Consider the following 16,326-nt stretch of genomic DNA (forward strand, 5'->3'; position numbering starts at 1 on the left):
GGTTCGTGCACAGAGATTGGTTAATATGTCTTTGAAGCCTCTTTTAATCTATAGGTTTCCTCTTTGTCTCTCAGTTTTTTGCTATATGTTTGTTGACTAACCAAAGTTATTTGTTTTCTAGTGTTTTCCATAGTCTGGATTTTGCAGATAACATCTCCATGGTGAAGTTTGACATGATCCTCTGTCTTCTGTATTTCCTATAAATTGGTATTTAGATCTAGAGATGTATCAGATTTGGCTTCAAGGGCCCCCCCTCCTTTTTTTTGGACAAGACTTTTTCATAGATGGTATTGTGGTCTTCCATCAGGAAGCACAAAATGTCTGGTTGTCTCTATTTTGTGGTATTAACAGCCACTGATACTTAATGCCTAGCTCCATTAATTCCTTAGGGGTTACAAAATTAGCTGTAGTATTTCTATAAAGAGAAACTTCTCCTTATCTACTGTTTGACTACTTCCAGATACAGTTTGTATGAAAAAAAGGCAAGGCAAGGGGAGTGGTTGCTTCTTCCCCCTCTTATGTCAAGTTTCATAGTGAGTTGGAGACTGTTGCTACCTTTATGGTGAACCCTTCTGAGTCACTTTGTAAAGTGAGCAAGCAGAGGATAGAAGAGGGGTTCCAACCCAGCAAGTGTAATTGAAATTGACTGTATCCCAGTTGTGCTAATTTAACTGCCAGGCATAGTCCTTCTAGGGTCCCTCAACAAACATTTGAGTGCCTGTAATGGCAATGGATATGTAAGGGTGAATAAAGGGGAATCAGAAGATAGATGCTTGATTCTAATATGTAGTGAAAAGGAATTGTATTTACTTGGAGGGGTCCCCTCTAGACAATTCATCTTATCCCCACCTCTCTGCTCCTTAGCCCATTTTTCACTCTGCTGTTAACTTTCTCCCTCAGCCCTTTTACCTGAAAGATAATATAAAACTCATCACTGTTCAGGATCTGTTTACTAAGGATCTGCATTATGCCAAGACTGTTCTCAACCCTCGGGTGTGGTGGTGGGCTAGGTAGATGCTACCTTGTCCTCAAGAAACTTATCATCTAGAAGTAAGACAGATGAGCATTTTCCACAAAGTGTGTTAAGTACTTTGAAAGGGCAAGTACGTAGCACTACAGCACTTAACCTAGTGTCAGGGTGATTTTCATCCTAGAGGAAGTTACAAATCAATTTATTCTGACACCTTAAGAATGATTGGGTACATTAAGTACAGTAATCTAGGTGAAAGATTATGGTGGCCTGGGGGTTAGGGAAGAATTGATAGATGTGAGAGAGTCATTTAGTCAGCAAATATCTGAGTATCTGAGAGGATTTAGAAACGATAATCCATAAGGGTTAGTGTCGGATGCGAGGGCTGAGGAGGAAGGAGAAGTCAGGAATGACTTCCAGGTTTTTGTCATAGGCAGCTACAAGGATGGTGATGCATTTCAGTGCTAACACTAGATGAGGAACAAGTTTATGAGGGAAAATCTAGTTTCAAAAATGTTAAGTTTCAAGATGTTCAGTCTGAGACAATGAAGCAGAAATGTCAACTAGGCTATTAGATAGTGGGTTTGGAATCAAAGGGAAGGGTGAAAAATGTGATAATTAAAGGTATGGGAGATTTTTATATCCCCTGTGATTATAGAATGAGAAGATGAAGACCTGGGCTAAAAAAATCCCAAAGCAAGGGAATAACATTGTTGTTCCAAAAGAGGAAATAGTTAACAATATCCACCATTGACTGTAAGGACTTGAAAATTTTCCTTTAGGTTTCACCAAATAAAGAACTTCAGTGCTGATCTTGGCAAGAACCGTTTCATTGGCTTTCTTCTCTACCATGTGATATTGGAGTGAGTTGAGGTTTAAATTGGAAGGTTAAAAAGTAGAAGAGAGCAATTTTAGCTAACTCAAAAAGACTGAGTATGAACTGCCCAAGAGAGAAAAGGCCATTAACTGACACAGAGTAGAGATTTGAGAGAAAATTGAGAGATTATTTTTCTTTTTATAAAATAGAAGAGATAAGCATATTTGAATGGTAATGGGAAGGAGCCAGTAGAGAAAAGGATTGAAGGTCCAAAAGAGCAAAGAGAAATGGGGAGGGAAAGGATCCAGAGCACACATGAAGGGACGGGCCTTAGGTAGCAGAAGGGGTGCCTCTGAAGCAGTTGCAGGAGAAGATGGAGATGGGTGTGGAGGCAGGTAATTTTGTCAGTTTGGCAGCAGCAAGTTTGAGGAAGTTTTGTCTGATGGCTTCTGTTTCTCTCTCAATTAGAAGGTAAAATTATTTGTGGTAAAGGAGACATATCCAAAATAGCCACTGTGAGCAAAGAAGGGAGAACTGACTAGGGAAATACAAGGATTACAGATGGAGGACTAAGGGCCCAGGTGTATTGGTGACCATAAATGTTATATGGGCAGCACCCTGGAGAATTGTGTGATATTCTCACATGCTCAAATTTCTCAAATACTGCTCAGCAGTCCATGTTAAGGTGTAGAGAAAACAGACAGTTGGGTTCATCTACAATTGCAATGTTTCCAGGCAGGTGGGATGGAATAGCCATGGGGCAAAGACATGGAAAACTGACAAGAGAATTACAGAAGTGATGGACCACGAAAAAATTCAAGGTGGAGTATGTAGAGACATTCATGCGCTGGACATTCCAATCATTTTAAAGACACTTTCTTGGGGAAGGTTAAAGGAGATTGCCAGAATAGGTTTTCAGAGTTACCACAAGATAACTAAATGCATTATTCAGAGATGGTACATTTTAGGGTGATGGAAATGGTCTAGGATACAGCCATAGATGTCAGTGACTAAACTGGAGTAGAGGAGAATAACATCACTGAACATACCAGAGAACTGAGAGACCACGGTTTTGAATGGGGCACAAGTTACCCAGAATGGTGGCAGTAAATTGAAGTAGAAGGTCAGTGACCCTTGTGCCAGAGTTGTTTAACGATTGAAGACAGTGATTGGGTGGTTAGTAGGTGATAGCACTGGGGAAAGGGAAAAGTGATTATAACACAAGGAGATTTGGGGCTATTATCGGAAGGTGGAGAAATAATAGTTTCAAAGTGGTGTTGAAGAGTGAGGAAAACATAGGCTTATGCTACCTCCTGACGCCAGAGTACATGGGATATTGGAGCGAGGGCTGCAGGGGGAGGTGGTGTCCAATAAGAGCTAGGTTTCAGTTAATGAAATGAAAGGAGCATTATGTGAAAAGTTGAGGAGGTGTGGGTATTTATGGAGCATGGAACCTAAATTTCACAAGGAAGTTTGGATAGGAAAGAAAATAGTAGGAAATAGTGTCTCACACACATTTGAAGGCTGACAGTTGGAAATGATATGTTTTTGGACAGTGAGCAAGGCTGATTTAGTGGATGTAAAATATGGCTGATTTAATAGGTCTTGAGTTTGAGAGAGAGTTAATGACGCTCATTTCTTCAGAATTTAGTCATGAGTCAGGTGGGAATACTTCTTAGGAAAGTACCATTTCTTGCAGGTTACCATTTCTCTGGTTCCTCTGATAGATGTCAGTGCAGGCCTAGCCATAATAAAAGGGACCAGGAAAGATTCTCAGGGCTCGAGTTCTAGGCCTATAGGTAGTGTGGGTATGGGAATGTTCTCTTGAAATCTCCTTATAAGAAATGCATCTGGATTTCTAGCTAGAGAGTTTGGGAGAATAGAGCGGTGAGTGTCCCAAAATCAAGGAGCTGTATAGGAAGGTATGGAGACTGAAGCTTAAAGATGATTTGGTATCTACACTGAAATGAATGTCCGGAACATGTTTTAGTGTGGACATGGTTTTCCCTTGTTTCATAGTTTAACCTCTTATTTCTCTTTTGTTTCAAACCATGTGTTAATTATCTATTGCTGCTTGACAGTTTTAGCAAAATCAGCAAACATTTATTGTTGTTTCTGTAGGTCAGGAATCCTGATGCAGCTTAGCTGAGTGCCTCCGGTTCAGGGTCTCTCACAGGCTGCAGTCACGGTGTTAGCTGGGGCCGCAGTCATTTCAAGACTTGACTCGGGGAAGATGTGCTTCTAAGCTCACTCATATGGCTGTTGGCAGGCCTCATGTCCTCAGGCTGTTGGCCAGTGATATCATGTCCTTGCCACCAGGGTCTCTACAAAGGGCGTTTCAAAACGTAGTATCTGGCCTCCCTCAGAGAGCACAAGAGAGGGTGCCCAGGATGGAAGCCACAGTCTTTGTAACCTTATCTTGGAAGTGACTTCTCATCACGTCTGCAGCAGTCTGTTCACTAGAAGCCATTCACTAAATCTAGCCCACAGTCAAAGGCAGGGCGATTACATAAGGGTGTGAATACCAGGTAACAAGGATCGTTAGGGGTTGTGTTAGATCCTCACTACCAGAAACAGTAGAAATATTTAGATATCCTCAAAGACAGTATGTTTGGAACTTCCCTGGTGGTGCAGTGGTTAAGAATCCACCTGCCAATGCAGGGGACAGAGGTTTGAGCCCTGGTCCGCGAAGATCCCACATGCCGCGGGGCAACTAAGCCCACGCACCACAACTACTGAGCCTGTGCTCTAGAGCCCGCGAACCACAACAAAGACAAGCCACTGCAATGAGAAGCCTGTGCACCACAACGAAGAATAGCCCCCGTTTGCCACCACTAGAGAAAGCCTGCGCACAGCAACGAAGACCCAACACGGCCAAAAATAAATAAATTGATTAATTTTTTTTTTTTTAAAGGCAGTATGTTTGCTTCAGGATAAGGAGTCATTCCCCTTCTACTGTAGAGCAAGAGAGGCCCCTTGCCTAAGTCTCCTTAAAAAGCCCCCTGACTATTCTCTTTACCTTGAGTCTTGGTCCCTCAGCTCCATCTTCTTTATTGCAATCAGAATAAGCTCTTTATCTCCAAATCAATCAGTGAATCAGCTTCTGTCTGTCTCTCCCTCTCTCCCTCTCTCCCTCTCTCCCTCTCTCCCTCTCCCTCTCTCTCCCTCTCTCCCTCTCCCTCTCTCTCCCTCTCTCCCTCTCTCCCTCTCTCCCTCTCTCCCTCTCTCCCTCTCCCTCTCTCTCCCTCTCTCCCTCTCCCTCTCTCCCTCTCTCTCCCTCTCTCCCTCTCTCCCTCTCTCCCTCTCTCCCTCTCTCTCTCTCTCTCTCTCTCTCTCACACACACACACACACACACACACACACACACACACACACGTTCTTTCTGACCTTTGCTTATGCTTCTGCCTCGTCTGGGCTGCCCTGTGGCTAACTCTCCTTTTTATTATCTAAACTCTTCCTCGTAGTTCAAAATCGGATAGCACTTTACTCTGTACTCCCAAGACTGAGTATATGCCATTCCCGTGTGTGCATGTGGCCTCTGTCAAAGCACTTTCTACTGTATATTTACATGTTGAGCAACCTGTCTAGAGTCTGTGTGCGGTGAGGATGGGAATATCTTATTCACTTATATCGCTAGTGACTAGCACTGTACTGAGAAAGTAGCAAGAGCTCAGTAAATGTTTGTTGTTTGGTTGCATGTGAATTGAAATACCATTATAGAAGCACCCAGTAGCTAGTGGCAGTGGAAGGAGTTGCAGGATGTCTTTCTCTGCTGCCTGTTCTCCCTACCCTGAGGGGTACTAACCTGCTGCTCCAAATTGAGAAGTATCCCTAGAGGACTAACCAGCATAAAGCATCCAGACCCACAGAAGGAGTAGAGACTAGAAAGGGTAGCCACTCTGAGACTCTGTTCTAGTATTCTTAATCTAACCCTAGATTTCCCTACGTGGGTGTGAATAAGTGGGTCTTCATGCTTTTATATGGGGAGACATAAAAAAGACCTCTCAAGTTGCAACTTCTTAAAATCATCTTTATTGAGGAAAGACTAACATACTCATTTTAAATATACAGTTAAATGAATTTCACATTTACAGTTTTTTTCTACAGTTACATTTACAAATGTAATTTTCTCTTAAAACTTTTTTTTTTAATAATAGCCATTCTGACAGTTGTGAAGTGATATCTGGTTTTGATTTGTATTTCTGTAATAACTGGTGACATTGGGCATCTTTTCATGTGCCTGTATGTCTTCTTTGGAGAAGTGTCTATTCAGGTCTTCAGGTCATTTTTTGATTGGGTTGTTTGTTTTTTTGATACCGAGTCGTATGAGCTGTTTATATACTTTGGATATTAATCCCTTGTCGGTCACATCATTTGCAAATGTTTTCTCCCATTCTGTAGGTTGTCTTTTGTTTTGTCTGTGGTTTCCATTGCCATGCAAAAGCTTTTAAGTTTAGTTGGGTTCCGTTTGTTTATTTTTGCTTTTATTTCCTTTGCCTTAGGAGACAGATCCAAAAAAATATTACTACAATTTATGTCAGAGAGTGTTCTGCCTATATTCTTTTCTAGCATGCTTTCCATAATTATCCCTTTACACAGACTCTTCCATCATTCTTCCAAAATCCAAGGCCTACCTTTAAGTATAACTTATTCAGTCTTTAATAGTTCTTAAGCAAGTAGTTATTTCTTTCTGTTTTCCCTCAGTATTTTATGCATTCTTCTTGCTAAGTGCTCATGATATCTCAGTGCAATTATTTATTTTTTCATGCCTTTCTCCAATAGAGGTTTCAAGCAGTCTTTTTTCTACTCTGACTCCTGGAGAACTTGGTCTGTACAAAATTTGTGGTAATTTAGAGCATTTTGTCACTCAGTGGAGCTTTCTACCAATCAATTTATGTTTAACTCAATGTAGTTTCATGCCTTTTGATTTGTGAAAGAATATTGCTCTTAGAATTTCTGCAGTGTTCGGTTACTTCCACATTGTACTTTAACTGTCTTTTGCAACAATCTTTTTTCCTTCAGTGTTTCTCTAAACTCTACTTAAGTTTATAGGTAAAAATAATCATTTTGAGCAGTTATAATGTTCACACTTTTAATGGTATATTTAGCTGTTTACCCTAAAGACAGTTCATTTGGAGTACCTTAACATGAAGTTAGCTGTATTTATCTATAATCTAAATTATACTGTCTATAATTTGCTTACTTTCTAGGGTTCAACTGCACGAATAGATCACGAAACAGCCAGTGTTTTGAGTTCTAGCAGCACACATTCTGCTCCTCGAAGGCTAACAAGTCATCTCGGAACCAAGGTAATAGATTATAAGCACTGAGCACAACCTGTGACTTCTGCCTCTGTGCCTTGCCTGCAGTGGCATACACCTCCACTTCCCACCCCACCGAAAAATGACTGTCAGAGTCCTAGCCAGCCTTCAGAAATCTTCTTGGGCTTTCCGTCTTTACAAAACATTTTCTGATTTCCAGGGTCCTCTCACCTCCCCATGCAATCTGTCTACCTCCTTTGAATCACTACAGTTGGAGCATAGGGACTGTTTTTTATCCTTTGCAGCATCTAGCACGGAATCTGCACATAATGAGTGTTTAATAGATACTTAGTGGATGGAAAAATTATTGAAATTGAATGTTATCCTATCCACTGCTGATAAGTGAGTTTTCTTAGGGTCTCTTAGATGTTAGTAAATTTTGGGGGGGACTTGAGAATAGTATGTTTGAAAAGAAAATAATTATTTTATTATTGTTAAAGCCAGAGGCTTTACTATTATATGAACAAAGATGAAATTCTAATATTACTAAGCAGTATATTTTCAGTTAAGTCTAAATAATTCCACTAGTTGTTTTCACAGCATACTCTACATAGTCTTTCTTTACTTTAGTAATATAGTGGCTCTTAGGAAAAGCATTACTGAAATAACTAATGTCGATTTAAGAAATGAATTTTAGAGTATCAATGGTATTGTTAATGTGAAACTTAATTCTTTTAATAACTCACAATAGTTACTACTTGGGACCACTAGGATGCCAGTAACTGCTGGGAGTTGTATGTTTATTATCTCATCTTCTCGAAAACCCTTTGAGGTATTCTTGCCCCTCTTTTTAAAATGAGAATACTGAAGCCAAAAAAAGATTCAGACAGCTGTTGTGTAAATAAATTGGAATTCAACCCCAGACCTGTCCAACATCAACAAGTAGTTTTCACTATAAAGAAAATGTTTAATATTCAACAGTACTATTGCATGAAAACTGGCAGCTAGAATACCATTTCCTTTTGAAGTGATTTATGCATGATAATATTAAGACCTTACTACATTTTTAAATGTCAGTTACTGTGCTATACATGTGTTATTTTATTTAATCTTCACAAAGAAAACCCTATTAGGTAAATTTCTCCATTTTGCAACTGAGACACCTGGGCCTCAGAGAATTCAAATAACTTGGTCATGTCACACAACTCACTTGTAAATGGTGGAGTCAGAATTTGAAAGACTATTTATCCACAGTTCTGTACTGCCTTCCTAATAAAACTTTCATATCTAATAGTAGTGTGTGTTTACACATTTAGAGTAGAGTTTCTCAGCCTCAGCATTATTGGCTGGATAATTCCTCATTACATTGTAGGATGTTTAGCAGCATCCCTGGTCTTTACCTACTAGATGCCCGAAGCTTTTCCTCCCGAAGTTGCGACCGCCAAAAATGTCTCCAAGATGTTGCCAGAAGTGTCTCAGGGTGGCTAAAATTGCGCCTGGTTAAGAACCACTAATTTACAGATATGATACATTTATGTAATAGCCTCTACTTTTATGCAATAGCTCTCACTTTATTTTTTTTTATTTTTTTTTTATTAGTCTCTGCTTTACAACAAAGTGAATCAGTCATACATATACATCTGTTCCCACATCCCCTCCCTCCTGCGTCTCCCTCCCTCCCACCCTCCCCATCCCACCCCTCCAAGCAGCCACAAAGCACCGGATAGCTCTCACTTTAAAATGAGGTTGATCACAGTGCAGGATAACTGGGTACTGTTTCCTGTTTCTAATCTGCTTCTAAGTAAATTCTTAGAATTTATGGTCAGGGAGTAATTGATGCTTACCAGCTGCTTTTAAAAAAAAATTGAATAAGAATCCTGGCTTTGTATCCCTGTATGATCAGAGCATTCTTCTTTTTATAACAAAATATTTTTACATGTATAAGGGAGAAATCATAACTTTAACAATATTATACAGTAAGTCCCCTACATATGAACCTTCAAGTTGCGAACTTTCAAAGATGCAAATATATTGTAAACCTATTACAGTATAGTACTAAATACCGATTGTGTTAATTGGGTCCCTGGGCTAGCTTTGTTGGACTTATGAACAAATTGGACTTGTGAACGTGCTCTCAGAATGGAACTCGTTCATATGTAGGGGACTTACTATAATTATAATCTGGTGAGGGTTAGCAATTGCTGAGAGCTAGTACTTAGTAAATAATAATTGCTGAAAAATATTTTCTCTTTATTGATTATGGTTGTAGATTTTAAAAATTAAAAGTTTAAATTATGTAAAGAATTTAGATAAACCACATCTCTGACTCTGCGTGTGTGTTGGTGGGGGTGGGGGTGTGTGGTGCGGGGGGGAGATGTGAGAGACAGAGAAATCCGTTGATTGTCATTCATCATAATCAGTGGATTATCACCAGCTGATCCAGACAAACAGCAATTTAGGTTTATGCAAGAACCTACTTTCTCTTTTTCAACACTATGTACTACCACTACTAATATTTACTCATAACCAAGTTGGTGATGATTATATTATATGGATTTTGAAATAACGCTCATTACTTCATCCTGGAAAGGGGTTTTTGTTTTTGTTTTTAATGAGTTACAATAAATATCCCATTCATCACTTCATTGGTGTTGGCTTTTGGATATTAAAGTCATAATTTTGTTTCTAAACTCATTTGGCCCACAGGTGGAAATGGTGTATTCATTGTTGTCAATGCTTGGTACTCATGATAAGGATGATATGTCGCGAACTTTGCTAGCTATGTCTAGCTCCCAAGACAGCTGTATATCCATGCGACAGTCTGGATGTCTTCCTCTCCTCATCCAGCTTTTACATGGCAATGACAAAGACTCTGTGTTGTTGGGAAATTCCCGGGGCAGTAAAGAGGCTCGGGCCAGGGCCAGTGCAGCACTCCACAACATCATTCACTCACAGCCTGATGACAAGAGAGGCAGGCGTGAAATCCGAGTCCTTCATCTTTTGGAACAGATACGAGCTTACTGTGAAACCTGTTGGGAGTGGCAGGAAGCCCATGAACAAGGCATGGACCAGGACAAAAATCCAAGTATGTTCCGTATGGTGCATGTTACAAAGCAAATGTAAAAGTTTTTGAAATGAAAACTTTAAATTAGGATGGTGTCTTTATGAATAGCCCTGGGAAATTCATATTAGCCATGTACACTGCTAACATAGTTTAAAGCTTAATTTCTCTAGAAAAAAATTAGCAAAGGAAAATGTTATGTGTACTACAGTGCAACCACAAAAGAACAGAAAATCAAGACAGAGTCATAGCATAGCAGATCTAGAAAGAACTTGAGCGATTATGTCCTCCATCTCTTGAGATTAAGCTCAAGAAAGTGACTTTACATAAGTTCCTTCAGCTGTTAGTGACCAACCCATAATCTCTTACATTTGCATATCACTCTACTCAGTGGCTACAGAGCTGTGCTATATATGTTATTTGATCCTTACAACAACCTTGTGAAGTAGGAAGGGAAGATATCATCTCCATTTTACAGATGAAGGAACTGAGGCTCAGAGAAGCTAAAAGACTTGCCTATGGCCTCACAGCTAATGGGTGGTGGAGCCAGGATCAGAGGTCAGATCTCCTGACTCTTAGCCCAGTGCTCTTCCTACTGCACCATCCTGCTTCAGGCCATGGGGCCCCAGTTGCTGGGGTGATCAGCCTCCCAGCTCTTTGCTCAGGGAGAAACCCTTGGCCACCAGCCCCTCTCCCTCAGGAGCAGGGAACATGGGAGTTGGGACCTTTGGGGACATAACTTACTTCATTCCTGTAGCAAGAACCAAAAGCAGTAAGTATATAAGGTAAGACCTTCCTTTCGCCTGATAAGAACACACACATGCGCACACACACATGACAAAGGACTATTGTATCAGTATCTTGATTTCGGGAGTAGGAGAAAGAGTGATGATGAAAACATGATCTATAAAGATTTAGCAGATTTTTTTTAGGTAGGTATAAAAGTGAATTTATTTAAAATTTAAAAGTTTTCAAGAATAGAGTACAGCAGAAATGTCCTTTATTTGTCCTAGGGATGAGGAGAACTATAAGATGCTTTACTGGAAGAACATTGTCTTTCTGGATGGTTTTCTTTGTCCACAATTATATAATGACTCGCATTTTGTGCTCTTAATACCTATTCTCAGAAAAGTTAAATAGAATAAATATTACTTCTGAAAAATAGACTTGCTTTTTAAATTTTTACTTCAAGTAACAGTTTTGAAACTTTGTGCGTAGTATTAAATGTGCAGGTACATTTTCTTGGACACCTTGTCTTTAAATTTTTGTTTACTATCTGGTATCTGTATAGTAAGCTTTCTATACTAGGTTTATACTAGGTTTCTCTACTACATTTGTATACAGCCACATGCCTTTAAGTTTAAATAGAGATTATAAATAAAAAGTTTTATACCAAAATGTTTTTATTATTTCACATAGCCAATATAATTTTTTTTTTTTTTTTTTTTCCCGTACACGGGCCTCTCACTGTTATGGCCTCTACCGTTGCGGAGCACAGGCTCCGGACTCGCAGGCTCAGTGGCCATGGCTCACGGGCCCAGCCGCTCCGCGGCATTTGGGATCTTCCCGGATCGGGGCACGAACCCGTGTCCCCTGCATTGGCAGGCGGACTCTCAACCACTGCGCCACCAGGGAAGCCCACCAATATAATTTTTAAGTTGTTATTTGAATTATAGCATAAACCTGCATGGGATTTAGTCCAGCAGACTTGGTCAAAGGCTGATGAGAGGTAGACATTTTTATGGAACCAAGAAAAACCCTTACGTTTTCCTTTCCATGTTTGTAGTATTTATTTATCTCTTTAGCAAATACTTGTTGATTCACTAAACTGCTATGCATTAGGGATGTATTAGTGAGCCCTGAGTATTTCTTAAGTATAATAAACGTCACTACTTTTGAGAAAACAAAGCATTATGGTTTATGTCAATTTTATCTTTCAGTGCCAGCTCCTGTTGAACATCAAATCTGTCCTGCTGTGTGTGTTCTAATGAAACTTTCGTTTGATGAGGAGCATAGACATGCAATGAATGAACTTGGTAAGACAAAATGTTTCTTAATGCCATAGAAGAATACTAAAGATTTTTCATCATTGTTGAATTAGGATATAAGGCCACTAACTTTTATTACCATCTGCTTCCTCCTTGTAGCAAATGACTATACTCTGGTTTCCAGGGGAGACAATGTCCTAAGTGGCAGAAACTGCTACCCTTGTAACCTAACTTGGATTTTTAAAATCTTAGCCAAAGTTTGGAAAAAACACTAAATGGTCCATTCGTGCCCCTATTGTCAAGGTAGCCCCTGGGTGACAGTTGATGGGGAGGGTACTTTGAATTGTTTTGAGACGTGGGGCTACATAATTATTCTTGAACTCAGTCACTTCTGAAAGACATCAGAAGGAATTATTACTAATATTCTCATTTATCTTCATGGTTATCTGTACTTTACTAGATTTTCATGATAAGCAGCGTGGTATCTCTGCAACTGATTAATACGGAAAAGCATTATGCTCTGATTTATGTTAGAAACATTCCATTAATTGTGGAAGGGTTACTCTTAGGTATGTGTTCTCACATACTCTAAACCTTATATAACCTGCATTTGTGGCCCCATTTTTCATGTAATGGTTTTTCTTTGATTTCTAGGTTCATTTTGCACATGTGGTATTTATAAGTTGCATCATGCTGAGCCATCTCATGTGAACTGGATCGCTCTAGTCGTGCCACAAGCAAGAACCATACACTGAGTTTCCATCTTAGTGTAGCTGTGCCCTTGCTTTTTGTGCCATTTATGTTACATTTCATTCAAGCCCCCACTGTGTATTCCTGCCACCCCTCATCATTATCATTCATCACTTATCTTCGAAGTGACAAAGTCATGACGCTCTTAAACACAGAGAACCTGAACGGCCAAAAATGAGTGTTGTCTCCTTCAGAGTCATCACTTTGGGAGGCTGTGTACTTTGTGATTTCCGCCTGCCCTCCAGCCATGCTTTTCTTCCCACAGGCCCTAGCAGTCGGCCCACTTGATTCTCTTTCCTTCCCCCATGCCCCCAGCCTCCTGTGAAACTGAGTATGAGCTTATGAGTTCTCCCCTCCTCAGTACTGTCTCAGCATTGGTGAAATTTTAAGTTTGGGTGGTTTTTTTAATGCTAGTAATAATGGGGAAAATAATGAATGAACGGGAAAACTAAACCAATTTTAAGCTCCCACAAACGTTTTTTATAAATGTTCCTGTGTTCCAATGAACTATAGACTAGGACTGACACATTAATCATCTGAATTTCCAAGTAAAATCTAGACTCAGTATTTGTTCCTCTTCCTTCTTCAGGTAGGAAGGCTACCCGGGGCATTTCATCACAGGAGCTAGGGCAGGGGCTTTCAGGTGAGGAGCAGGATGGGGCCTCTGGGGGTGTGACTGCTGGGGATATAGCCACAGGGGATTACCTTCTTCTCACTCCTAGCCTCTGAATTTGCATTGGAGCAAAAGAAGGATCAAGGTGTGTGGACCGTGGGGAGATGGATTAAGACAGCACAGGGGATCTGACAGTGAGCAATAAGGAGGAAAGAAGTCCCAAGTGGATGAAGGGAAATTTCCAAGCCCAGTCAGCTAGGACTGTCATTTGTACATAGAAGAAAATTGTACAACTATTAGGGTCATTTAAGTTTGCACCTATTAGTATTGCAATTTTTAGACCATAGTATCAGTAATGTATACATTCATTAATTCCCGGCTCTGTCCCAGAAACTGTGCTAGGCACTAGGTATAAAAATGATTAAGACGTGGTCCTGACTTTTAAGGAATTCATAGTTAATTTGCATTAGTGTTTCCCAAACTAGATCATAATGATCACCAGAGGCAGTTGTCAAACCATGTATTTCTCTGGCCCGTGCGTGGTAAGCAAGCTTAGTTAAGCTGAATCTCTGGAGGAGGGAACCTAGGAATCAAATCTAATAAGTGGCCCAGGTGATTCTTATGATCGGGAAATTTTGTGAAACACCAATATATAGAATATTGATGCTGAGCCCCTGATATTTATTTTAGAATGAGGTGTTTCATGCTAATGGTGACTATCTAAACCAAGTAAAAGAAAAGTAATATACTTTTTAAAAATTAAGTATCATCTTTCTATTATCTCTTTTTGATAAGTTTAAATTAAGGATTTTGTTAAATGTCACCTGAAGCCATTGATCCTCTACTATCTGTAAGGTTATGAGATACCATATGAGATAATATTTGGTTCATCTGGACCACTATTCTCTAACATAGACACCAAGAAAATGTGGAAGGATGTGTTCATGACCTTTGCATTACCTTGAAACATCCTAATATTTCTTAGGGCAACCTATTTTTTATTGTATTGCTCATGAATTCACATCATATTTTTGTGAATCCATTTATAGTTTTAATGTATAGATTCTTTGCCTTAAAATTCACTGAAGGTTTTCTTTTTACCTGCCTGAAATCATAAAGGGCTCTCTCTTTTATCTGATACACTAAATTTTATTGAATGTCCTTTTTTTCATTAGCCACGTTCTTCATGGTTTTATTGGCATTGACCAAATCCTTCTTTAATCTTTGTTTTCAGAATCAAGTCCTAAGATTTTTGGTTTTTCCAGACAAAAGTAGTCAAGTGCCTTCTTGGGATTTTCTTTAGATCATTTCACCTTTCTTAAAACAGTATCACAGATACTTCTGTGCCAGGCAGGATTTTATGTAGGCACGAAGCATAGTATGTTTTGTTTTGGCTTTGATCGTCTGCTTTATAATCCTCAGCGGTTTGCTGATCTCCTCAGTACACAAGGCCACTGTCTTCAGGTCAACAATGACTCCCAGATCTGTTTCCTGGGTCAAAACTCTCAGTTCTTTTCCCGGTGGTTCCTTCTTCTTTACCGAAGTAATAAATAGTGGAATTTTTTGCAGCTCTGTACTAGGCTTTCTTCTACTCTCCCTAGGCAGTATCCTCTACTCCATGGCTTCAGTTACAGTGTTTTTCAAATTTACAGCTTAATCCAAGTTCTCTCTCCTGAGATTTACACACATTTTTCAAACTGCTCATTCGACATCTTCACCTAGATGATTTTTCAGACATTTCTGACTCAGCTGACAAAAACTGAGTTTGTTGTCTCCTCCATCCCCAAATCTCTGTCTCTTCCAGGGTTCCTTTTCTCAGAAAATGGCATTGCAGTCAACCCACTTGCTGAAGCCAGAATCTTAGAAGACATCCGTTAGTCTATTCCTTATCCCCTATATCTCATAAATGCTTTAATTCTGGTTCTTAAATACATCTCATATCACTGCTCTTCTTTTTATCCCCACCCCAAGCAAGCCTTTGTCATCTCTCCTGTTCTCCCATAGTTTGTCTTACTTGTCCCCCCACTTCCAATCATAATCCATTCTGCAGCCTACAGTCATAGGAATCTGTTTAGAACAAACATCTGATTATTCCTTCCCTTGCCTTAAATCCTTGGTGAGGCACACAAAGTCTTGCATAATCTGGCCTCTAGCCATTTTTGTAGCCTCACCTGTGACCCTCTCCTTGTTGCTGTATATTTCAGGCCCAGCAGTCCTTGCACATGCTGTTTGATCTGCCTGAGATGCTTCCTTATTGTTTCTGCCCCACCCTTTTTAGATATTCATTCATCCTTTAAGTCTCAAGTTAAACATTATTTCCTCAGCCATTTTCTTGATCCTCCCAGTCTGGGTTAAGTTCACCTGTTATCTTGCCCTGTGCTTCTACACAATCCACTACACTTAAATTAGTTGTTCAATGCCTGTCTTTGCTCTAATCTGTAAGCTCCATAAAGACATTGGCTGTTTTTTTCATTGGCTGTTTATCTTCCCATCATCATGGGTGGATGGAGGAAAATCTTCCTAAATACGGTTTGGATTTTCCTTAACCAAATTAATTTTTACTTACCTACATTCAAACTCATCTGTCATTGGTGCTAGTTGTAAAGATTTACACAAATGTTCCAAGAGTTAAATCCCCTGGCCTGGCATTCTTGACCCAAGATAGAACTTGGTCTTTTTGCAGACTTGCTGATTCATCTACATACTGACCCTTCTAGATCATTTACAAAAATGTACCGATCCTCTTTCAGATTAATGACCTGATTGTTTAGACTTACAGTATCCAAGAATTGCCTGTTTATATTCATCTTCTCATTTTCTGTCTAAGCCACTTCTCTGACAAAAGAATGTCTCCAGTCCCATGAT

General features: G+C 39.7%; 1 protein-coding gene across 17 annotated transcripts in view; it reads left to right on the forward strand.

The window, feature by feature from the left end:
• Positions 1–16,326, forward strand: part of APC (APC regulator of WNT signaling pathway) — a gene marked incomplete at its 5' end in the record, with an annotated part of 138,502 nt that overhangs the window by 106,623 nt on the left and 15,553 nt on the right. For 6 of the 17 annotated variants that reach the window (XM_079702121.1, XM_079702123.1, XM_079702127.1 and 3 more), the window contains 3 exons: positions 6,999–7,097; positions 9,756–10,134; positions 12,051–12,146. In XM_079702121.1, coding sequence (XP_079558247.1) covers positions 6,999–7,097; positions 9,756–10,134; positions 12,051–12,146 — 574 coding nt within the window. Of the gene's footprint in view, positions 1–6,998; positions 7,098–9,755; positions 10,135–12,050; positions 12,147–13,437; positions 13,492–16,326 lie in introns of all 17 variants that reach the window. The other 11 variants (XM_079702112.1, XM_079702124.1, XM_079702119.1 and 8 more) reach the window with 3 other exon arrangements.

The sequence above is a fragment of the Hyperoodon ampullatus genome (genome assembly GCF_949752795.1).
Source record: "Hyperoodon ampullatus genome assembly, chromosome: 4".
In the NCBI taxonomy this organism is placed as follows: Eukaryota; Metazoa; Chordata; class Mammalia; order Artiodactyla; family Ziphiidae; genus Hyperoodon; species Hyperoodon ampullatus.